This window comes from Stenella coeruleoalba (genome assembly GCF_951394435.1).
Source record: "Stenella coeruleoalba genome assembly, chromosome: 1".
NCBI lineage: Eukaryota > Metazoa > Chordata > Mammalia > Artiodactyla > Delphinidae > Stenella > Stenella coeruleoalba.
The window spans coordinates 7436281-7461822 of NC_137169.1; the positions used below are offsets into that span (position 1 = coordinate 7436281).

At 55.1% G+C, this 25542-nt stretch overlaps 1 protein-coding gene across 4 annotated transcripts in view; it reads right to left on the reverse strand.

The window, feature by feature from the left end:
* Positions 1-7928: 7928 nt before the first annotated feature.
* Positions 7929-25542, reverse strand: part of CTNNBIP1 (catenin beta interacting protein 1) — a 53277-nt gene continuing 35663 nt past the window's right edge. For all 4 annotated transcript variants that reach the window (XM_079916768.1, XM_079916770.1, XM_079916769.1 and 1 more), the window contains one exon: positions 7929-10527. In XM_079916768.1, the coding sequence (XP_079772894.1) occupies positions 10469-10527 (59 nt within the window). In that variant the 3' untranslated portion in view covers positions 7929-10468. The remainder of the gene's footprint in view (positions 10528-25542) is intronic.

A 25542-nucleotide genomic window follows, 5' to 3' on the forward strand; every position in this document is an offset into this window, starting at 1 on the left:
GGGAGGAATGAGAGATAAACAAGCAAAGGAAGAAATTCATGAATAAGGCTTTTTCAGATAAAGAAAATAAAAGAAAAATGGGATAGAGCATGTCAGGGAGGAGAAAGCAATATAGGGTGGTCAGTGAAGCCCCTTCAAGGGGGTGCTATGGTCTGAATGTTTGTGCCCCCCCCCCCCCCAAAATTCATATGTTGCAATCCTAACACCCAATGTGATGGTGTTAGGAGGTGGGGCTTTTGGGAGGTGATTAGGTCACGAGGGTGGAGGCCTCATGAATGGGATTAGTGCTTTTATAAAAGAGACCCCACAGGGCTTCCCTGGTGGCGCAGTGGTTGAGAGTCCACCTGCCGATGCAGGGGACATGGGTTCGTGCCCCAGTCCGGGAAGATCCCACATGCTGCGGAGCAACTAGGCCCGTGAGCCATGGCCGCTGAGCCTGCGCGTCCGGAGCCTGTGCTCCGCAACGGGAGAGGCCACGACAGTGAGAGGCAAAAAAAAAGCAAAAAAAAAAAAAAAAAAAAAAGAGACCCCACAGAGCTCCCTCCTCCCTTCCACCTCGTGAGGACACCATGAGGGCTGGTGAGACCAGAACCTGACCATGCTGGCACCCTGATCTTGGACTTGCAGCCTCCAGAACTGTGAGAAATAAATTTCTGGTGCTTATAAGCCACCCAGACTGTGATATTTTGTTGTAGCAGCCTGAACAGACTAAGACAGGGAGTGACACTTGAGCTGACATCTGAAAACTGAGGATTCAGCCATGTGGAGAAGAACTGCAGGTAGAGAGAAGAGCCAGCACACGAGCCCTGAGGTGGGGGCAGGCTCAGCGTGTCTGGGTGATGAGAGGAGACAAGGGGCTGGGTGTGGAGGGCAGGGAAGCGTGGCAGGAGATGAGGTCAGAGGTTAGCAGGAGCCAGGTCACCAGGGCCTTGGGCTGCCTACCCAAGGGAGGGGAGATTTTTATCCTGCGTGCAAAGGGCAGCCACGGCCTTGCAGGGTACAGGGTGGGAATGCAGGCAGCCTTACTTGTGCTTTCTCGGGTACCAGAAAGGCAAGCAGCTCCCAGACACACGGTTTCAGGGGAGCCCTTGGGCGGTGAGCAGAACAGAGCCTTCTCTGATACAGCAAGAGTCAGAATGCCACTGAGCCTCAAAGGCCCGAGATCACCAGTGCTATCTAGCGGTCAGGAGAGGCCAGGTGATGCTGCCGAAACAAACAGGCCCAAGACCCTCAGGGCACAAAACAACAACACACTTCTTTCCTCGTTGGTAGACTGGCACAAGGGCTCTGCCAGGGCCCAGGCTCATAGGCCAGACACCTCTGGAACATTACCAAGCAGCTCTTAAAGCCTCCCCCTGAAATGGCCCAGCACTTCTGCCCACGTTGCATTGGCCAAAGCAAGTCAGGGCCACGCTTAACTGAAAAAAGAGGGGGAGGGGGACACAATCCTTTTGTGTGCCTGGAAGGGAGCGCTCGGGAGTGTTTGGGGAGCGGCACCAATGACTCCTACAAGCCCCTGCTTCACAGGTGGGAAACTGAGGCTCAGACACATGGGATGGAATCACTCCAGGTTAGTGGCGGAGGGAGGTACAGCGCCCAGACCCTGGGCACGGTCCAGTGCTCTCGGCGATGCCCCACCCCCTCCCCACCCTGCCCCAGCCTCCTCTTCTGCCTAATGACCTTTAAGAGCTTAATCTCATAAGCTGCTGGTGCCCTCCACATACAAGCATGAGCTCGTCCTCCCAACGTCTCAGAGGAGGGACAGGGCACTAGGACACCCCCTCTCACCCTCCTAGCCCCCCAGGACAAATGCTCGGGCCCTGAATAGATCACACAGCCTGGAGAGGGGGCGGCCAGAGCAGGCCCGAGCTAGTGCTGGCAGCTGCCCATCCAGCAGCGGCAGCAGGAATCCGCCAGGCGGGCCAGGCGGTGAGGGTGTGTTGCCAGCTCTCCGGCAAATGCCCGGCTCCAGCCTGAACTCCCGGGCTTGCCCCGGCGCATCGCCCCCCAGACGCTTTCTCCTTCAGAAGCAGTTTCCCGGGCTCCTCCAGCTGCCCCCTCTGGGTCTGGCTGCCGGAGAGAAGCCAGGGACCAGCGACCCCAGGGGACCCGCAGGCTTCTGCCACTGCCCTGCCCTGATACCCCGCCCCGCCCCCTGGGCCACACAACAGGCAAGGAGGACAGCCCCACGGGCAGGTGTCGGAGCTCCGAGGGACCCTTCTGACTGCCTGGGCTCCTGGCAACAGGCCTGAGTCCACCTCCTCCGTGACAAGGGTTTTGCTCCCTCCCAGGACACTGTGGCGTGTCTCCAGATCAGTCTGCCCGGGGGGCCTCCTCCGTCTCCACAGCGCACGGCTGGATCCCTCTCATCACCCGCCACCTTCCAGCTCACGCGCAGGAGGTCCTCAGCCGGTGTTTCAGGGGCCCAGCTGGGGCAGCTGGGCCAGGTTAACTCCCTGGAAGTCTGGAGAGGTCTGGGGGGGCCAGCCAGAGGTCTCAGGGCTCCCCTCTGCAGCTGGCCACCTGAGCTAGGGGGACCTGTGGGAGCCACCAAGGAAGGTTCTAGACAGAAACCTTGAGGGGCCAGAATCCAGGCTGCCACTCCCAGGGCATGGCCTCCCTGCGGCCTCAGCAGTTTCGGACGTGCTATGGGCGGGTGACTCAGCCAGAGGAAAGCCCACAGACCACCTTCCCCTGGGATGCTGGACCAGTTTCCCAGGGGGGCAAGCGGGCAGGGGCAGTCTGGCTGAGAAGGGGGTGGGTGGGCAGGGGCAGCCAGCCCCCCGCCTCCGGCCTCCCCCGGCCTCCTCTGGGCTGGAGTCTGGGGGTGAGGGGCGCAGAGTGTTTCTGAGGGCGCACAGCAGGGACTGCACAGCAGGCCTGGCCAGGAGGGGCCACGCCAGGCCAGGGAGGCCTGGCAGAGGCTGCCTTGGGCACCGTCAGAGCGTTGGGAGGGTCTGTGGAAACAGCTGAGGGTGAGGCTGGTGCCACTGTCGGCCGCCCCCTCATCCGGGCCCCTTCCCCATGCCCGGGCCTGGGCCTCTGGCTCCCTGGGGCGGTGGGTGTTTCTCTTGTGAGCCAGGACACGGGAGGGAGCGCAGGCTTTGGGAAACAAGGGCTAGTTTTACTGCCTCACTGTTTCCTCTCCCAGCGTCCCAGCTCCCGGCCAAGGTACAGCTCAGGCCTCCTCCTCTCACGGGCTAGGCTGCCAGGTGCCAGCGGCTCAGCCATCACCTCTTGCTTGCCGCTGCCTTCAACAGGCCGGGCTGCAGTGAGGACAGGAGGCTGTCCCTGCGCTGCCCACGGTGGCCCTGAGGCCATTGCAGCTGCCTTCAGCAGGCCGGGCTGCAGTGAGGACAGGAGGCTGTCCCTGCGCTGCCCACGGTGGCCCTGAGGCCGGGGAAGTGCACGGAGGGCCCCGGAGCCGGGCCTGGGAGGCCCATCACCTCGGCGGCATCTCAGCCAGAGTCTTGAGTGCAGCCTGCTCAGAAGAGGCCGCCTGAGGGGAGGTCAAGTTGCTGGTGCGTGGAGACAAAAAGAAAAAAAAAAAGTGGACCAGAACTTTAGCCAGTTTTACTGTTTTGAAATTCCCTCTAGTGAACAAACACGTGCCCGACCCCAGGCAGGCTGCTCCCACGGGTGGCCCACCCTGGGCCCGCCACTGCTGGTGTCCACGCACTGCATCCAGACCACAGCCCAGGAGGCACGTTCCAGAGTAGGAAGCAGAGGCTTGGCGCCCTTCAGTGACTCGTCTGGGTCACGCAGCTGGTAACTGGCAGAGCCTGGGTTTGAACCCGGGTCTGTGCAGCTCCCGAGTCCAGCGTCCGGGAGGGCCTCCCCTGCCAGCGGCCACCCCGGGGACTGACGGGGGCTTTGCTCCACTCCACAGCTCTGGCTGGGGGACCTCAGGCCTGGGGGGTGGGGCGTGGGGGGATCTCTGATGAGGGAGGAGGGGCAGAGGGGGCTGGGCGCTAGTAGCCAGCGGCTCCATCTTCAGTCTGCTCTCAGGCGGAGCCAGCCGCTGTGGGAAGGAATCTCCGGCTGGGATAGGCTTTTCTTTAACCACTTGATCATGATCAAGGGTTTAATTTTATCCCCTTCCCTGGCTGCCTCGGATTCTATTTGGAGTTGAAGCACGAGCCAGTGAGCGGGAGGGTCCTTGGAACCCTGGCAGAATGGCCCACCCCCAGGCTCCGAGAGGCCTCTCCCTGCCTGTCCAGCCACGACAAGGTCCATCTGGGGGACCCCCCTCAGCTCTGTGGGCTCCGGAAGGCTGAGGGACTCTGCTCCAATTACAGCTCTTCCTGCGTGCAAAGCTGCTTAGCAGAGGGAGAGGCCCTGGGGGGCGGAAGCAGGAGGCAGCTCTGGCCTCAACAAGGGAGCCTCTCAGCTCTTTCATCCTCATCAGAAAAGCATTCAACAAGCACCTGATCGGACCTGAGGCTTGTTCCCCCCACGCACGGCCGGGAGCTGCAGACAAGGCCTTGCTCTGCGTGACTTATACGCAGGGAATGTGGGGGTGGAGGACACCGTCACGGTGACTGAATGATGACCGCATATGCTGACCACCCACTGTGGGCGGCTCACGCGGCCAAGCTTGTCACGTGCATTATCTCGTTCATTCTCAGCAACAGCCTTATAGAATCGATGCTCTGCTGTATTCTGTCTTTCCAGTGGTGGGTAATTTGGCCCAAGTCACACAGCTGCTTCAATCCCACCAGGTGGCCTTCAGAATTCTTGCTGTGGACACTTAATGTCTCCCCAGCCCCCAAAGACATAAAGACGTAACGATTTATACTATGGGAGTAAACAGCATAAAATGAGGTCAGGAGAGAACCATGTTTGTCCAGGGCTTTATTGGGTTCAAAGCATTTTCATGTAGTTTGTCAAAGGTCCACTAGTTTCTATTATTATTGCCATTTTATAGATGAGAAAAATCAGGCTGAGACCTGCCCAAAGGTACAGAGGGTCACAAACCCGGCCCATTGTCCCCAGATTCAGAGCTCTCCCGCTGCCCTCACTTGGACACGGGTGTGCTTCAAGGTTGGACTGCCAGGTGCTGGCGGGGGGCTGTGAACAGGAAGAGTTAGGGCAAAGTGGAAGAGGAACTTATGCTAGAGAAACCAGCTTAGCCTGGAGAACTGCCAGGTCCGCACGAGGAGGCCTCAGAATGGGTGAAAGGCGAGAAGCACGCGTCAGAATGGACAAGTTGGGACAGCAGCTTCATCCTGGAGATGAGGGCTGAACCGAGGACCCAGCAATGGGTTAACCTGCCTGACAAATACCTGTTAACAACCTACTAGAGTCGCACACAACAGGGCTTGGAGAACAAGGGCAAGCACCAGAATGGCCCTGGGGAAAAGGTACTGGGCTGCCTGGCGACACAGGATTTACCCCAGTCCCAACCCGCCCCCTCCTGGAAGTAGTGGCTATACGCATGGAGTCTGGGGTCAGACAACCTGGGTCCAAGTTCCGGCTGTACCATGCCGACCTTTAGCAAACTAGGTAACCCCCACTTCCTCATCTGTAAAATGGGGATAATAACATACTTAGCTCACACATGACTGAAGATGGTGTACATAAAGTACTATGCACCTGTACACACATAACACCCACCCAAGACACATTCACTGTGTTATTAAGACTGGGACACCAGGACTTCCCGGCGGTGCAGTGGTTAAGCCTCCATGCTGCCAATGCAGGGGGCGCAGGTTCGATCCCTGGTCGGGGAACTAGGATCCCACACACCGTGCGGCCAAAAGATTAAAAAAAACAATCCTTTATGCGGGTGTCACCTGCATAAAAGATGTTTGCGAAAACCCACCTCCTTCCATGGCCAAGGCCGAGGGCCCAGAGGAGGAAACTCTCAGAGGCTCTGGGGCTGTGCAGGTGCGGCGGGGCTCCCACAGGTGTGCCAACAAGGCGGCCACCTGCTGCACACTCTCCTCCTTCCCTGACTTCTCCGCCCCCGCCGCTCGGAAACCGTCCGTGAGGCTCAGTTCCAAGCCAAAGCGATGCACTGGCTGTATTCAAAAGGCATTTTACTGCCCTTGTCCTTTGATGAGGACTTTCTTTAAATTAGGACTAGCAGTCATGGTGCCCCAAGCCCCCAAGTCTTGTAAACACCACTCATTGCCCCGGAAGAGAAAGTCGCTTCATTGGATGGAGAAGTGTTTTTGGTTTTGTTTTTTTTGTTGTTGGGGGGGGGTGGTTGGCAGGATCTCAGTCCCGAAGCAGGGATTGAACCCGGGCCACAGCAGTGAAAGCCTGAAATCCTAACCACTAGGCCACCGGGTAACTGCCAGGAGTGTTTTCTAACCACGGCCTCAGGATAGTCTAGGCGTAGCTCATCCTCCAAAACAGGAGTGGGCAGCCAGGAGAGAGCGAGCGAGCCAGAGAGACAGAGAGAGGAGGAGGGGGGGAGGGAAAGAGACTGCGAGGGCGGGGCCGGTGGGTGATGGGGGGGCGGTCCCCTGGGGCCCAGCGAGCTCCCCTGCTCCGGAAGCCGCCACCACTGAACCAGGTGCCCAGGAGGGATCGTTTTCCCCGTCACAAGGGGCCCTGTTCAAAGGCAGGAGCAGCCTGGATAGCACTCACAGGTGCTATTCACTGCGGGGCCAGGGAGAAGGCTTCATTCATTCTCCACCACCCTCCCCCCAGGCCTGGGAAACACCAGCAAGTGCAGGTGCCCTGCCTCCCTCCTCAGCCCACCCTGGCCTCCCCCAGGCTCAGCCTGGCCCCCAGCTGTCTCAGGCCTCAGCAGTCCCAAGCCTGAGGTCCGGGTCTTTGCTGGCCCCTGCCCCTGTACCTAGGAAGGTGGACCCAGAAGGTTGCCTGCTGTGTGGGCTGACGGACCCCGGGAGACCCAGGCCTGCCCCCACAGTGTTCCCCCTTCCCCTGCTGAAGTAGCCTAATTCCCATCAGACAGTGCTGGGAGACTCCTCCCTCCCGGCTCCAGTGCCAGGCTCTCTGCTGGGGGCTGGGCAGGTGGTATCCGGGCCAGCCAACCCCTCCCTCTGCACGATGGCCCAGCTTAGAGGAGCTGATTAAGTCCAAGGTTAGCTACCGACAGTGCCACTCAGAACACCGGCTGGGGGTGGGGAGATTCTATACATCATTTCCCTAACATGAGTCCCTTGATACGTAGCTTTTGGCTAACACGGCTGTCTTTTTTTGTCTTTCTCCCAAGAACTGTAATTTCCTTCCTGGAAAAGGAAGTTACAGAGAAGGGCAGACCAACTCAATATAAGGCTGCGCATAAATTACCTGAAGGTAGAATGGGCTATCTTGTGAGGTAGTGAGTTCCCCAGTCCTACAGGGTATTCAAGCAAAGGCCAGACAAGCCCTTTCTGAGATGCTTCAGAGGGGACTCACACATCTGGCTACTACATGGGCTGCCAGACAACCTCCAACATCTCTTCCAACCCTAAGATTTAATTTTGTCGATTGTGCCGTCAGTCCCCATGTTCTATAAACCTCATAGCATTCAGCACCCAGGGAAACTCTTTGAAAAGGAAATAGAAGGACTGAGTCCATGTAAGCAGAAAAAAAATAAATAAAGACCTAAAATGGGACGATGAAGGGTGGAAATGAAAAATTCTAGAAAATGCTTCCAAAGCAAAAATTCCTCAAGCAGAAATGACTTTAGCTTCCGAACTTGAATATACAGCCAAACACCAACGGATCTTGTTTCTGGGACGATGGACGGATGGATAGTCTGTTTGGACTTTTGTTACAAGCATTCTAAGACCACTGCCATCACACAGGATGTTGGGGTGTCTGGATAGACGGGGTGCTCAGTGTCTGCTTGAGAGCATGGAGTGGGGAGGCCACGTCTGAGGATTACTGACCTCAGCCCAACTAGGACAATACTGGGAACCTCCAGGTCAAAAAGGGGGCTCACCCTTCCTACAGACGTGTCAGCTGGGGTGGGTAGATCTGGGAATTCTCCCAAACCCCCGGCTCCACTCCAGGTCATAGACAATTCAACTAGCAAACATGGTGTTTTCGCCCCTCCTCGGGGAGGGCGGGCCCCAGCAGCAGAGTCCACGTGATGCGGGGAAATCAGCTCATGAGCCAAACTATTAAAAATCTTTATTGTTAATTATTTTCTTCAACAGAAATATTTTTAGTTGAAATACGAAGCCACAGCAACATTTCCACTTTTCTTCTGCAGAAGATGAGACAGATCAGGGCCATCGCAAGTTACAAGAGGGAGGCCCATGACCCTGACAAGGACAGACTGGGGCAGGAACACACCGTCAGCCAGGACTCGGACCCTTGACGGGGGCTACAGGTACAAGGAGAGGGGCCAGCCGGCAACACTGGCAAAGACAGCTGATAACAGATGTTACAACCTGGGTGGTGGGGGGAGACTGAACAAAACTCACCTTTCCCCAGGGGCTCAGCTGGAGCTGCGGGCCACTGAGCTGGGAACGAGTACAGACACACATGTGTGTGTACACGCACTGCCCCCCCTGGAGGAGGATGCTCTCAGGCCCCTGCTGGGGTCCACAGTCCTTGTCCCCTGGGGATCAACGGCCTTTTCAGACTAATGGCCAGCTAGCCAGGGCGGGGGGCCCCTGTGTGTAGGAGGATGGGGTGTCTAGGTCGTGTCAAGTCCTCCGCTGGGGCAAGGCTCAGAGGAAGCTCAGAGCACAGTGTGAACGGCCACGGGGCCATGGGGCTCCCGGGGGCTGGGGCCCGGGACACGCTGGCGTTCAGCTCCCTTGCTCCACGACAGCCCCAAGCCCCGAGAAGGGGGAAGTTTGGCCCTTAGCGTCTTCTCCTGGCTCTGGGTACCGGGGGTGAGAAGGAGACCTCAGCCATCTACTACCTCCGGGATGGGGGTGGGAGGTCGCGGCGGGGGCGTGGGGAGGCTTCCCCTCCCCAGGCCCGCATCTTCCTCCAACTCCCCACCCAGATTCCACTCCCGCGAGAGATGCAGGGAGCAGGACAGGCCGCCTCCAGGGGGAGGAGGGCAGGTGGGAAGACTTGGGGCTCCTGCAGCCCTTCAAAGACCACTGCTCTGCAATGTCTTTCTGGGGGCGGGGTTGAGGGCCAGCCGGGTGGCACTCGCTCACTGAAGACCCAGCCAGCGGTCCCAGTGGGCACTTCATAAATAATGACACTGTCCCTTCCAGGCTGCTGCGGAGAGAGACCCTTCTGAAGGCAGTGCAGTGAAGGGCACGGCCTCGGATGAGAGAGCTCCCAGGGCTGGGCAGGACCCACTGCGCTGGCAGCGCACACCTCGGGAGGAGGCTGGGGGAGGTGGGAGGGCGCGTTTCGCGCCAAAGGCCTCCTGGGCCTTGTGAGCCAAGCTGGGGCCTTTGTGGGGGTTCTGGGCTCTCGGGCAGAGACCTCTGCTATGTTTCGCGGTCTCAGAGCTGGGAGCAGCTCCTGCCCCTTATAAGAGGAGCCCCCACCATGAGGCCTCAGGAAGTTGAATATGGAGGGAATGGCTCAGCGCGGGCAGGCTGGAGAGGCCCGGATGGCGCGTGTGAGCGATTCCATTCTCACCAAGGGATGCTGGCTGGTTGCCAACTCATGAAGTGATGCGTGTAAATCCTGGCTAATGGTCACCTCTAAGCTCTGGGCTGCTCGTTCAGGACAACACAAACCTCCTTGGGGCCCTGTTTTCCAGCTGTGGGCCCTGCTTGGCGTCCTAGGGGTCCCCTCGCTGATGGAGCCTGCTGTGGTCATTAAAGCAAAAGCACTCTCTAGGTGGACCCCCGGGCTGGAGAGGGCCCGCACGCAGCAGGGGGTGGGCAGCCCATGGCAACAGGAGTCATGGGTGAGCCAATGGGAAACCAAACACACATATCGAGAGCCAATCAAATGCAAACACAAACAAAAAACACGTCAAAGCAGCAGCAGCAAGCTCTTTGTGTAATAAATATTGCAAAGCGCACTTGGTTTCTTTCTTTCTTTCTTTTTTCAAGTCAAATATAACAACCAACGTCCCAAACCCTGTTTTCAACATTCAAAAGAGAGGAGCTGTTGCCATCAGCAGAACACCTGCAGCCAATCAAAGAAAAAAAACCGTTTCCCATTAGCCAGCCAATCAAAATCCTTTTCCAGTTTAAGCAGCCAATCGGACCTCTTCACATTCCTAAAAAGTGACCGAAATAAAGCACCAGAGCTCGGAGAGCTTCCTGAGAAGCCATACACCGAGGCGCATTTTTTTTTTTTTTAAATAAGAGTCAGAAATAAAAAGGTTTGCGTTGGTCGAGATTTAAAAATAAAAAGGTTTCTTCCCGCAGCCAATCATGAGTCCGTCCCTTTAAGCCAATCGTAACTGCACCACTGGTGTCTCCCTGGAGGATTCTGAGTGGCCGTGGGGCGGGACGGGAAGGGGTGGGGTGAGGGGGTCGGGGTAGGGAAGGTGACCCTCTGCCACTCAGCCGGTGAGGTCCACACAGATCTCCTGGCCTTTGCCAGCCTCCAGGGTATTCCAAGGGGTTTGCAGCTACTGCCTCCGGTCCTCCGTCTCCGACCTGGAAAACGCCATCACCACATCCTCTGCACCTGCAGACCAGGGCGAAAGAATTGCTGCTGGATGGTCCTCTGGCCCTGGGCTGCAACCTGGGACAAGGCGAGGAGGCTGCGGCCCCCGATGCAGTGTCAGTCAGTCCACTGTAGCGGGGTGCTTTCCGAGAACAAAGTGCTTCTGGGGGAGCCCACCTCCCCTCTGGGCCTGGGCCTCCCCTACAGCCTGGCCAGGGTAGGCCAGCAACCCTGCTGCACGGCTGTGGGCTGCAGGCCGCAGGGGCGAGGCTCAGAGGCTTGCTCAAGGCTACACGGTGAAGAGGTGAGCGTGCCAAGAACCCAGGCTGCTGTCCTGGAGCAGGGCTCTGCTTGTGACCCTTGCTCCAAGGTCACCAAAGCCGGGGGCCCTTGGGAACCTCTCTCTTCCTTCTTAAGACTCTTGTTTTGATCCCTTTGGAGGATCTTGCTCATAATTCCTAACAGCCAGTCCTCTTTGCCCAAACCCAGCACCTGCTCAGGGGAGCGCGGCCAGGCCCATTTCCAGCCCGTGGTCGGCCCGGCTCCCATGGAGACAGATAATGGCCATAATCTTTTTGTTGTTATTTTTAATGGTGGATTTGAGGATTCTGGTCCAGGCACTCATGAAATCACTTCCTTTGTCTTGTTTTCCATAAGACAGGCTCTGACATGCAGCCAGAAAAGGCAGGAAGGAGGGAAAGAGCCTGAAATGCTGACCTGCCTCCCCCACCTGAAGCTGCTGGGCAGGAAGGACTGAGTGGCAGACCCTGCAGGGCAGGTGAGGTGACCTGCAGGTCCCACCCCACCTCCTGGGCCCGGACCCTGCCTGGGCCCTGCCACTTTCTCCCCTTTCCCCCTGCCCCCCCCCTTTTTTTTTTTGGCTGCACAGCATATAGGATCTTAGTTCCCCAACCAGGGATCAAACCCGTGCCCCCTGCAGTGGAAACACGGAGTCTTAACCACTGGACCCCCAGGGAAGTCCCGCTCTCCCCTTTCTCTAAAGGATCGTTCTTGGTAGCACCCTGAACGTGAAGTAACAGTCAGTTGCCCATGGCCTTTTAGACAAACTTCTCTTCTGTTCCGCTGGAGGACTTCTTCCCGGGGAGGGGGATCGGAGCAGCAGAAACAGGAAAGGCCACTGAGGGGCGCGCGGGCAGCGGGGCGCGGTGGGGCGGCGGACATGTGAAACGGAGTCAGGGAGAGGGCAGGACGCCACCACGGCCGGCCCCCACCCCGGGGCGTGGTGTCGGCCACCTCCGTCCACGCCACAGGGAGTCACCCCTTCCCACTGGCAGCCTCGTCCTGACCTCCTTCCTAACTGCCCTGCCACACGGAGGCACGCAGGCATGGGTGCTGTAGAAGGAGGGCCCGTCCACAAGGATGTAACATTACAGGCGTGTCCTTCGGTTTGGGGCGCCAGAGGGCCAAGGTGCTACACAGGGGAGTAACCGTGCCACACATGCCCCATCTGCCTTGATGGGGTTCTGCTGTTACCAGTACAACCTCTATTCCTGCGAAGGGGAACGAGCTTCTAGAAAGGAGCTCAAATCATCCGACTTCTTGGGATTGGGCTCCTTTGCTTGGGAAGCCCTACCAGTCCTTCCCCTGTCGTCCCGGGAACATTCTGTTCTCGCCTCAGTCCTCGGACCACGCAATACCACTGCGGCAGAATTTTCCTAGCAACCACAGAATCCAAGGTTACATCATACCCTGCACGGCAGCTGAGCTGGTTACCTAACAGATGCCGGCTTTTCCCGAGTGCCGCCTCTCCAGCTCGCTGAGCAGGAGGGGGCTGAAGAGAGACCACGAAAGGGGACTTGTGAGCAAAAGATGCAATGAACAGGGACAGCCCACTCACTTCTTTCCTTGCCTGTCTCGTGGGCTTTCTCGAAGGGACCTTGGGCCTCTGCAGGCACAAAAATAGCACCAGCTGCCCCAGGAAGGAAGAGTGAGTCTGCAGAGGGAATGGCCACTGGCTCCTTGGAGGAGCCCAGACTCGGGGGCTGCCCAGTGTGTGTAGCTGGGCTACACCCTGAGAGGTGGAGAAAGAAGTCACCTCCTCAAGGTCATGCAGGGACTCCAACAACTATTTAGCAAGACACCTGAGGCAGTGCTGCAACGCCAGCTGGTGGCCCCATCCCTGGCTGGGGTGGGGAAGGCTAGGAATCTGCAGCTCCCATTTATAGAGCCTCCCACTCTGCTGCTCGCTGGGTGCGGAAAGGGCCCACAGAGCTGCTGCCCATCCCTACTCTGTTCTGTTCCTAAAGGACTTGCTGTTTTCCAGGCCTCACCACCAGGGATCTGCTTTCCTTTGGGGCCCGAGCGGGGGCAGGCTCTTCCAGAGCATTGTCTGACCTGTCCTTATCACTGGCTGGCCTGGTACTCATCATTCAACAAGGGCCTGACCTGAGCTCACAGGCCTCTGGGCGAGGATGCTGCCCTTCCCTTTCCTCTTTTCCATGGAACTTGGGCCAGTTACCTAACAGGGAGGGTGAGCTGCTTAGTTAGTTATTAAGATTCAAGCTCTTAGAGCCTGAGAGCCAGGAGGGGTCTCCAAGGTTAACCCTCATGGTCCCTCCTTCTCCCTTAAAGGCTAGGATGTGGGGGCTCCTCAGATGCTCTCACTGTCCTGGAAACGCAGTACTCACAACAGGAAGATGTTACAAGGAAGCCAGCAGGCCGAGCCCACCGCCTCTGCGCCGTCAGCTAGGTTTACTATCCTGTTTTACCGACAAGGCTGGTCCACCCCACTGGTACCTCTGCTGACGCTGTCTGGACTTGGGTTCAGAGTTTGTCCTTTCTGTTTGTCCTTTCCCACCAGATGCCATGAGCACAGGAGGGGAGAAGATGATCAGTCTCTCCTGTTCCACACTCTCTGACCCATTAAAAGATAAAGCCAAAACCAGATGAAGACATCGCAAGGAAAGAGAACTACAGACCAGACTCTCTTATGAATATAGATATTCATAATACCTATGATATGCAAAAATACTCACAAAATACTAGCAAATGGAATACATCAACATATAAAAAGGATTATTTACTCTGACCAAGTGACATTTATCCCAGGAATGCAAGGTTGGTTTAATATCCAAAAATCAATTAATGTAATATATCCTATCAATAGAAAAAAGGACAAAAACCATATAATCATCTGAATAGACATAGAAAACACATCTGGCAAAATTCAATACCCCTTCATGATAAAAACACCCAACACACTAGGAATAAAAGTGAACTTCCTCAATCTGATAAAGGGCATTTACTAAAAACCCACAGTTATTATCATACTTAATGGTGAAAGATTGAAAGCTCTCCCCCTTCAAGATTAGGAACAAGAAAACAATGTCCACTCTCACCATTTCTATTCAATACTGTGTTGAAGGTTTCTATCCAGGGCAATTTGGCAAGAAAAAGAAATAAAAGGCATCCAAATTGGAAAGAAGTATTGATAAAACTATATTTGTAGATGACATGGATCTTACATATAGAAAATCCTAAGGAAGCCACTAAAAGACTATTAGAACTAATAAACAAGTTTAAGTTGCAGGATATAAGGTCAATGTACAAAAATCATTTGTATTTCTATAAACTAGAAATGACTAATCTGAAAATGAAATTAAGAAAACAATTTCATTTACAGTAGCAGCAAAAATAATAAAATACTTAGGAATAAATTTAACAAATGAAGTATGAAATTTGGACTCTAAAAAGAACAAAACATCAATGTCTTAAAACATCACCGGATGAAATTCAACACAATTTCTATCAAACCCCCGCTGCCTTTCTTGCAGAAACTGACAACCTGCTCCTAAAATTCATATGGAAACGCAAAGGATGCAGAAGAGCCAAAACAATCTTGAGAAAAAAGAACAAGGTTGGACCCACACTTTTGAATTTCAAAACTTACTACAAAGCTACTGTAAACAAGTTTGGGTGGAAATTGGCATAGATCAATGGAATAGAATTGAGAAGCTGGAAATCAACCTTCCCATTTATGGTCAATTAAGTTTTGACAAAGGTGCCGAGGGTTCAATGGGAAAGAACTGAACAAATGGTACTGGGACAACGAGATATACTCCCATGTAAAAGATGAAGTTGAACCCTTACCTTGCACCATATACAAAAATTAACTCAAAATGGAGGAATGACCTAAATATAAGAGCTGAAGTTATGAAACTCTTAGAAGAAAACACAGGAGTAAATCTTCGTAGTCTTGGGTTAGGAAATGGTTTCTTAGATATGACACCCAAAGCACCATCAACGAAAGAAAAAAATAAATAAATTGGGCTTTATCAAAGTTAAAAGCCTTTTTTTCTTTTTTTTTTCTCCCCACAATTTGGCCACGCCGCATGTGGGATCTTAGTTCCCCGACCAGGAATCAAACCCGCACCCCCTTCATTGGAAGCGTGGAGTCTTAACCACTGGACCACCAGGGAAGCCCCCAAAGTTAAAAGCTTTTATGCTTCAAAAAACACTATCAAAAAAATTGAAAAGACAACCTACAGAATGGGAGAAGATATCTGCAAATCATATATCTGGTAAGGGACTCCTATCTAGAATATATAAGTAACACAATTCAATAATAATAAAAAGTCAAACAACTCAATTTTTTAAATGGGCCAAGAAGTCGAATAGACATTTCTCCAGAAAAGATATATGAATGGTCAACAAGGGCATGAAAAGACACTCAACATCATCAGTCATTATGGAAATGCAAATCAAAACCACAATGAGACACCACTTCATACCCAATGGACAGCTGGAATCAAAAAGACAGACAATAACAAGCATTAGCAAGGATGTGGAGAAATTTGAACCCTCAGACTTTGCTGGTGGAATGTCAAATGGTGCAGCCCCACGCCTGCCCCACCTGCAGCCTGCCCCATCTCAGCCCATGGCACCTCCATCCCCTGGTTGCTCAGCTCAAAAACCCTGGGGTATTCCCGATTCCCTGTCTCACACACACACTCCACGTATAACACATCAGCAAATCCCGCTGGCTGTGCTTTTAAAATGTATCCTGAATACATTACCATTTCCCCTACTACCACTCTGGTCCAGGCCACCACTACCCCTCTCACTAGCCTCCTGTACCCTCTTTTCCTGGATCTCCCCTCTCTGGACCCCGAGGGTCCATTCTCCACATAGCAGTCAGAAGGAAGTTCTTAAAACTATGAGTCAGATCCTGCCACTCCTTTGCTCAAAACTCTCCAAAGGTGGTTTATTGTAAGATTTCTCATCATACTCAAGGGAAACTCCAAACTCCACACCGTGGCTTCAAGACCCACCATGATCTGGCCTCTCGCTGTCTTTTCACCCCTTTTTATATGCCTCCTCGCACCCCCCGCTCCGCTCCAGCCACATGGGCTCCTGGCTGTTCTTCAGGCACAGGCACTTGCAACCCAGGACCTTTGCACCTGCGGTTTCCTTTGCCTCAGTGCTCTGCTCCCAGCTCTCGCACTTCATGCCAGTCTGTGTAAAATCACCTCCCCAGGCCCTCACTGACCACAGCATCTAACACAGTGATACAGGACGAATCGTTACAGGTGAGGAGCCTGACGCTCAGAGAGATGAAGCAACTCAGTAAATCAGAGGCAGAGGGAGGACCCGACGCAGACTCCGAAGACCAAGCTACACTACATGTTTTGTCGTTTTCTATTAGGAAAAGGAAGTATCGGTCCTGCTCCAGTTACCCTGAGCACTGGGGCTGCTCAGGCCTCCTGGCAGAGACTGCAGTAATCCATCTGCTCCCATTAGAATGGAACCAAGACCCAGGATTCATAACGCAACACCAGAGCAGCCCTGGGGTATCTTGGAGAAAATTCAACATGGAATCCAGAAGACCAACCTGGGAGGAGCCCAGACGCCCAGCCCCTGCCCCCGCCTACTGTTCTGCCAGGTGCCCCCCTAGTCCCATGGCTCCCCTGCCACGGGGAGCAGGGCCAAGGCGCTGGAGAGGGCACAGCTCTCTGAACCAGGGCAGGGCACCGAGGGGGCCATCCCACCCCACGGCCCGTGCCAGCTCTGCCCCTTTAATGGAGTCCAGTCAAGTGACTGGGGAGAGAAAAATGACAAATATTCAGGAGCTTAGAAAAGGGAGGCTGGCCCCTAGCTGGGGGCGGGAGACAGACAATGGGGTCACTGGTCTGTTTGCAAGCTCAGGATGAATTCACACCAGCAGAATCACAAGCCCAGCCCAGGCTCCACACACCAGCACCACCCTCAGCCCACGTCCCGCTCACCGAAGGGAACCAGCATGCTGCCATCGGGAAGCCAGCTCACTACAGGGTGCTGGGGCACAGCGGGCAGGGAGCAGTGTGGTTTGGAGAAAGGCCCAGGAATGAGAAAAAACAGGAAAGAGGAACAGGGAGATGGCTGCAGCCCTAAGGTGATGGACGGAGTAAGGGTACACCCGGCCGCTATTTCTCAGACCTGGCTGGAGACATCCTAGTGGAGCCCTTTGCCCTTTTCCAGGAAAGGCACAGACCCTGGAGCTCACATGGAGCTGGGCCTGGCTCCAGGGCGGACGAGGACTGCTCCAGACACCACCACCACCCCCTCTCCAGGAGGGACCCCGCGGAGAGAGAGACCAGGCAGCGGAAGGAAGGGATGAAGCCTCCTCGGGCAGCAGGGATGTGCTAACCGTGCTGGTCCAGCCTACAGCTCAGCAAAGCGCCTGGCTGCGGGGGGACAGGCTGCGGAGAGCTCTTCCAGCTCCTGCAGAGTCCAGCCGGGAGGAGTGGATGCTCACAGGTGGCTGGAGAGAGGCAACAGCCCTGAGAGTAGACCCTCCCCGGGAAACCAACACAAGGTAACAAAAGCCTGGGCCAGCTTCCAAAGCCTTCCAGCCCCAGTGCCCCACAGTTCAGGACACAGCCCGGTACAGATGTCACCAGAGAAAAGGCGGGGACTCCCAGCACCAGCACCAGCCATAAGTGGGGACACCCACGTCACCCGATGCAGGGTCATGGGCTCCTGCAAGGGCGGCAGCACCCCAGCCTCTCTGAAAGCCTCACGCCCATCCCTGGCCGGAGCTGAGCACAACTACTCCATGCTGGGCTCGGGCATCTCAGCCTCCTGACCTCCTAATGGGCCTAACACCCTCCCAATGAGGGCAAATGACTGGGGCCTGGAAAACTCCGTATCCTCCACGCACACGGCTGACCGGCTGGAGAGGAAACACGGCCACACGCACCAAAGCGTCCAGGGAATGATTCCCATTCCCGACGTCTGCCCCTTGTCTGACCACGTGGTTTTCGGCTTTGGTGCTTCCTCTTTGCCCCCTGAGCTCACTTTCTTGCTGTGCATACCCACCAGCATCTGCTACTCGGCTACCCACCTACACGGCTCAGCTACTGGCTCTGGGGAGATGAGCCAGGCAGCGAGGCTCCCAGGAAAACAGGTCCCAGACACTCCTACAAGGGCAAACGTCTCCACGGGGGTGAAACTCGGGCACCATCCTGGACTAGGTCTCCCTCCAGACAGCCCCAAACCTGCCTGGCGGCACGTGCTGCTTTTAGCAGCCGTAGCCTAGGAGCCCAGGGCTGCTATACAGCTCAGCTCTGCCACCCAAAGCTCCCAGACGATGGCTTTTACCCAGAGACAGCACGACACTGGTCGCCAAGGTCTCAGCAGCCAAGGCAGGCTCCAGGTACCTGGTGGTACCTGGGCCCAGGTGGGAGGCGGCTCCTGGCAGGGGTCCTGGGCCTCCTGACAGACCAACGAGCGCCTCCCCAGGCTTGGGCTCCCTTGGTGGATCACGGTACCTGGACCTGGGTCTGACCCCTGCCTACCCGTGCGATACTGGGCAAGTCCCTGCACATCCACCTGCGTTTCCTCACCTGCAAAACACACGTATCCTGCCCATCTGACTGACCTGGATAACGTCCGCAGCATAAAGCATCACAGACAGCATCTTGTGGGGTCACCCCTCAGGGTTCTAGTACACCTGCTCTGCTCTAGTCCCACGTGCCCCAAACCCACCTCACCCCCCCATACCCCACTGAGCCCAGCACACACATCCTACCTCTGGGGCTTTCTAGGGGGGTTCCCTTCCCTCAGGGTCAGTCATCCTGTGATCTGCACCCAAAATTCTTTACGTGTTTGCCCGTGTTTCCATCTGCCCTGCTGCGCTGGCAACTCGAGGCCGGGGGCGGTCGCCTGGCACCCAGATCAATAGGCTACTGTGAACAGGACAGTGCCATCGCTGGCCCAACTGGCCTTGATGCTCTTCCCCGGGACAGAGGTCTGCCTCTTCTGGGTGTCAGGAGTGGGAGCAGAGGTGCACAGGGGCTTGGAGGCCCCTGCTCTCAGCTCTACACAATAGCACCCATCACGTTGGTAAAGGAAGGTCAAGGCAGCCCTTCACCGGCCGGAACCAGAGGCCGAACTGAGCGACCAGCTCTGCTCTTCAGCTCTTTCCCTTTCTTGGGGTTATTTATTTCAATTAATTTTTATTGGAGTATAGTTGCTTTACAATGCTGTGTCAGTTTCTGCTGTGCAGCAAAGTGAATCAACCATCGTATATATATCTCCCCTCTTTTTTGGATTTCCTTCCCATTTAGGTCACCGAAGAGTATTGAGTAGAGTTCCCTGTGCTATACAGCAGGTTCTCATTAGTTACCTATTTAATACATGGTATCAATAGTGTATATATAGTGGTATATATGGTGTCAGTAGTGTATATCCCAATCTCCCAATTCATCCCCCTCAACATGGGGTATTTTTTATTCTTTTTCCGTGACACAAGTTATCATGTACCAAGTCCTTCTGGTTGATTTTTCAGTCGGATTCAATGTATATGAGATTTTTGGGTTCAATTTTATTATTATTAGGTTACAGGTAATTCTCATGAAAGTGTTGATTAAAGTTTAAAAAGATTAGCTTCCCATCCCACTGACTGGAATTCTCCCGGGGCCTGACAGTAATTTCAGTCCAGAGTTGGTTGTCACCTGGAGCCTCTGGGAGAGAAGCCTCAGAGCCGCACGTGAGCAGATGGGGGTCCCGGGACCCCGGCAGCTGGTCCGCACAGAGGGGTAGCCTCGGTCTACACAGGGATCTGACAGACCCCACTCTGTGCCAGAGCTGGACCACGGGGAAATGTGAGACTGCGAGCACAGCACGGACCCTGGCCCCTCGGGGCTCCTGACCTGATGTGATAACCGCTACAGGGAAGGAAAGATCCGCAGGCAGTCCAGGAGCCAGAGGAGGGAAGCGGGCCGACCCTGGAAGGGCAGAGAGGGCGGCAGAGGAAGGGAAAGAGCAGAGGCCAGATGGTGTGGGAAGGGATTCCAGGAAGAATGCTGGCTGTAAAACAGAGATTGTGCCAGCACCCCACTCGAGGGCCGCTGAGAGGGTCAAGTGGGGTGATGAGCATAGGGGTGAGCTTGCTTGGTCCCTGGAAGAGCCGTGCACTGGGTGGGCCCTCTCCTTGGGCCGCTGGCTCCCTGCTGGGTTGCCCATGACCACAGCTATTTTAACAAGGTTCTCAGTGTAACCCTGAGACCAAATGACCTATTTTAGGCTTGCTGGCAGCGGACCCTGAGCCTGCAGCCTTGGCTTCCGCAGGGGAAAGCCGGAAGAGCCCTGGGACCGCCCAGCTGGCTCAGGCTGGGGACCTTCCCTGGAAAGTCTCTTCGAGAAAGAGTGTGATCAGACAGAGGCTGGAACAGGCCTGGGGAGCCAGCGTGCCAGGGCCTGGGCCCTGGGCTCCAGGGCCAGAAAGAGGGGAAGAGAAAGGACGAGGGCTTCCTTAACAAAATGGGCCACATCAAGACAGGGTCCCTTCAGCCCCAGGACGGCTGGACAAAGGTCTATACGAAGCATGACTCGAGGATGGTAGTTCTGCAGGCGACTGGCCATGAGGAGGCCTTTGCCAAGTGTACCAGGGGCCTGGAACTGGCACTCGCCGCATCCGTCCCCGATGTGGTGCTGGGGCAGAGAGAGACCTGGAGCTCAAACAGAACCAGCACGTTCAAAGGCACCTGGAGGTGAAAGGCCCAGAAAAAGAAGGCAGCAGGAAATCCTTCCAATTTTCTCATGCCCTCCTGAAATACCATGCTAACTCCCTACAGCACACCTGCTCCTCTGGTAAAACACTGCTCTGCTTAAAAATGCACATGGCCTGTGAGCCACTCCTAGACGGTCTTTGTTTACCACACCCTGGACCCACATGACCCGTTCTATGACCTTGAGCACCTTACTCAACCCCTCAGGGCCTGTTTTCTCATCGTGAAAGTGGGCCTGTGACAGTGGCTGCCTCACAGGGCTGTCATGAGGATTCTCTGGGATAACTTTAATGCTACCTGACATGGAACCTGGCACATAGGAGGAGCTCGATAAATTAAATTAATTATAATCAATAGCAAAAATGAAAAACAAATGTTGAGTAGTAAAGGATCAGGGGACTTCCCTGGTGGTCCCGTGGGTAAGACTCCTCACTCCCAATGCAGGGGGCCTGGGTTTGATCCCTGGTCGGGGAACTAGATCCCACATGCACGCCGCAACTAAGAGTTCATGCGCCGCAACTAAAGATCCCACGTGCCGCAACTAAGACCCGGCGCAGCCACAAACAAAAAAAGGTAAAGGATCGGTCAAAAAATGATAGCACAGCCACATGGCTGCATATCACGTGACTGCTAAAATGTTTTCTTGAAAATCGTTTGAGGACATGGTAAAATTATCATAAGTGAAAACATGGATGTTAAAATGGATATTACAACGTTTACACTGTATGGTCTCAACTCTGAAAATGAAAATACATGCATATTTTTTAAAAAAGTCTGCTGGGAAATTAATGCAAGGGAATAGTGATTCTAGCTACACGGTAGGAGTCAATCCTCTAAGCTTTTCTGCTGTTTGTCTTTCCCAATGACTTTCCACAATGACTATGCATTCTTTCATAGCCAGGAAAAACGATCGACATATGTTATGGAGAGAACAGCACTGACAATAAGAAAGGCACGAACTCAGCATTCTGTTGAGCCTGCTTTGGAAGCTACTGCTCTCCGCCCCCGAGCCTCAAGCTGGGGCTTCTCAGCAAGGCGACTTTCCCAGAGAAGCAATGATTGCCTTTGGTTCAAAGTCAGTCCAGCGAGGATGTCGGGTCTGCTTGGCCACCCTGGGGACCAGGAGACAAGCGCTCCATGTTCCTGCCTTTTCGGGAGACTATGGGCTCCCAGACCCAGAGTCTGGTCCATTCATTCACCCAAGAACATGCTGGCGCTCTGGGGGGCCCAGCCCCACAAATACAAAGAGGGAAGCCACAAGGGGCTCAGAGTTGGTCAAGAGATGGACCAGGAGACAGTATGGGGAGTAGCAGGGCCGAGGTACACGTGTGCGGTGGGGATCACAGGAGGGCCTGGCCCTGCCTGTGGGAGGCAGGGGAGGGGGTGGGCTCAGGGCTGGGCTCCTGGCAGCCGAGAGGCAAATGCGGGGACGGAAAGGCGTGAACGCACGAGGCCTGAGACGGGAGCTGAAAGTCATTCACTGTGGCTGTTTGTGGGGCATGAGGTCCTGGTGTCGGGTGGGCAGGGGTCCTGCTCATCACGCTAAGGGGTTTGGATTTTATCCTCAAGGCAGTAAAGAGCCACTGAAAGATTTTAAGTCGGGAAGAGACCCGCTGATGTAGCCTTCGATACTCACTCTGGGTACAGGGTAGAAAGTGCACGGAGAGGGCAAGACGAGAAGTCAAGGTGCCAGTTAGGGGCTGTTTGTGGTGATCGAGACAAGAATTAACACGGGCTCAGACCAAAATGCGGGTTCAAACCAAGATGGAGAAGACAAAGCAGATGTGAGGAGCATTAAGGCGGGAGAATCAAGAGGACCTGGTAACCTCCTAGGTACCTGAGGAAGACAGGAGTCAGTGGCTGGTCCCCAGGACACTGGGTTCATGGGGTGGCACATCCTCACAACAGAGAATACAGGTGGGAGCACAGATCCCGGGGCGGGGAGAGGTTACGACCCTGAACGTGCTGAATGTGGGGCGTGTGCGGCCAGACGGCCAGTAGAGAGCGCGCATCAATCTGGGGGTCAGCAGGGGGTCTGGGCTGAGGGGGTGTATTTGGAAGGCATCGACCAGAGCTCTGTTGGGAGTCACGGGAGTGATGTGACCTCCCAGGGAGAGCGTGTGACACTGAGAGGAGAGGACAAAATATGGAGAACACCAGCATGACCATGGTGAGGGGAAAGGAGGCACTGGGGGGGCGGGGGGTGGGAGGCAGTGAGCAGAGAGAAGCAGAAAATGGGGGAGGGGGGAGAGAGAGAGGGGGGTCTCATGGAAGACAAGGGAGGGAAAGGAGGGCTTCCAGAAGGAGGCTTTCGAGGGTGGTCTTGGAACAGCACAGCCCAGGCAGGTCTACCCACTGTCCAGTGCAGTACCGGGGGGCCTCTGGGGCCCTCTCCTGGAACCATTTGGTGAGGCGCTATGGTGCAGGCCCGAGCACCAGGGTCTCCAGCACCTACCTGGACCCAGCAGATACTGAACACGTGTTCACCGAGGGAAGAATGGGATGGGGGGCGGCCGGGAGGCGTGGGCTGAGGGATGCCCAGCTTGCTGCTCTCCTACCTGGGTCTGGGGAGGGCAAGCAGTGCTCCCGGTACCAGACCCCTCCAGCCCCAGAGGGGAAGCGTGTGCGGGTCCAAGGTGGTGGGCAGGACCCCGGGACGGATGGCCAAGCGCTGACCCATTGATGGGGCGGCCTCAGGCCCCCTACTGAGGGCAGCTGGAACAGCACAGGTCAGAGTTGCGGGAGCCGGCGGAGCAGCGCACAGGCATTTGCTGAGAGACAGTGCCGCCTAGTGGCAGGAGGTGCTCACACCAGGCTTCTACGGGACGGTCCCGCCCATCACCCCGAATGCTCCTAGGCCTTTCTGGGCCTTTCATGCTGGGGTCCTGAGCACTGGAAGCAATGATCCAGGGCTCTTGCCACCCGGGTGGCACCTGAGACTCTGACAGCAACATGCCCTGTGGCATCAGCTGAGGTCGGCTCTGCCAACGGGGAAGGTGGGCAGGCTAGAATGTTATCAAAGCCCCATCTGGCCCCATGGTGTGGGCAGAAAAGCAGGGTCCTGCTCTCAGGCTTGAACCTCCGTAGTGGGAGAGACTGGACTGCCTGCTGTTTTGCTGGCACAAAGAAAATACAGTAAGCCTGTGAGGCTTGTCGCTGGAGGTGACTGTGGGGCGAGGGGCAGACTGAAGGGCAGCCCAGCAGCAGAGACCCATCTCCCCAGAGATTCTCACCCAGCTCCAGGTTCACTCCCAGGAGCCTGCTTCCCGGAGAGAAGTACCCAAGGCCAGCCTGTCTGTCTGTGGACGCCCCACACCCAGGAGGGCCCGGATTCCAGGGCCACGAGATCACACCCACAGGCCCACGGCTCACTCCTGACTGCTCAGCAGTTTCAGGCCAGGTGAGGTCACCGTGACCGCCTTAAATAACTCAGCAGAGCTCATTGTTATTTTCAGTTGTTGGTTTAGCTGAGCAAGACAAAACGAGTTCTCTTAAAAACACTTTTTAAAACTTCCCCTTTAAACAACAAGGTCCTACAGTACAGCACAGAGAACTATATTCAATATCCTATGAGAAACCATAATGGAAAAGAATATTTAAAAAAAGAATGTATGTATATATGTAAAACTAAATCACTTTGCTGTAGAGTAGAAATTAACACAACATTGTAAATCAACTATACTTCAATTAAAAAAAAAAGAAAAAGAAAAATAGGAAACCAAAAAAGCCATTCAGAATCTAAAAAAAAACTTCCCTTATTGTAAAAGAAGTGTATGCGCAATGTTAAAAAAAATTAGTTTTACAAAAAACTGTGTGACTTGGAAAGTCAAAGTCCCTTATGTGGTTCCACCCTCCATCAAAATTTTCTCTAGACAACCTGGTAAATATTCTTTCAGCTTCTTTTGCTCTATACGCATACATTCGTGTGTGTGTGAATATGGGCAGGGGGTAGGGAGTGTATGTGGTGGTGTTTTCTATACTGACAGTTCTATAGCTTCTTTTGATTTTTTTCCCATTAACAGCTTTCTACTTAGAGGCATTCTTGCCCCTGCAGCTCAAATTCAGGTTAACCCAGTGACCCAAGACCAGGCTGGGAGAAAAGGTGATGCCCCAGGGACTCAGAAGCCTGAGGGTTTCAAGTGAATGCGGTTGGGGAGCAGGGGAGAGGGACCCACGCTAAAACCCAGATCAGCCCTGGAGGAGAAAAGACCTCTCCCAGAAGAAATATCCCAGGACGGGGTGGGGGGGCAGACTCCACACCCCTTATCTCCTCCCTAGCGGTGGCTGACAGCACAGCTGGCGCAGACAGGGTGCGGCACGAGGGTGGCCTGGGCGAGAGGCTGTCCCCGGGAGCTGCTGGGGCCACGGGAACACCCTCTACATTTCTGCTGACTTGGGCGCACAGGCTGGGTCACACCCAGCGTCAGAGCTCGGGAACCGGGTCCTGCGCCAGGGCAGAGCCCGGCGTGTGACATCCAGGAAAACAAGGGCAGCCTCAGGAAAAGCAGTCCCGTGTGCCAGGTCTGCTCACCTCCCCGGCCTCAGGGATCAGCAAACACGCCCATCAGCACTCTGCTCCTGGGAGCCCGCTCACACCAGACAGGTCACCGGCTGCACGATTCAACAGCCAAGAATTCCAAGCAATTGGAAATTGGTGGTCAGGGTCCTGGGCTACAGGGTCAGGATAAGGCTTCCAGAAAGGGAGAGCCCATTAAGTGCCCAGCAGCTTCCTGCGGCTCCAGGACAGACAGAGACAAACCCAGCTCTGCAATCGGGCTGCAGGTTTGCATCCTGGGCCCCCCAGGAACTGGCTGCAGTGGCTTATTGCTTCAGAACCCCCGTTTCCTTGCCTGCTAAGTAGAAGTAATACAGCTGGCAGCTCAAGCCTGCTAGACAATGAACACTCAGTGTTACCCACTACCATTATTACAACTGGCTGAGGGTACTCAAAAGAGAAATAGCTCCCTTGGGCACACGGAGACCTCCAGGACCACTGGGGCCACCTTCCTGGGCACAGCCAGGAACA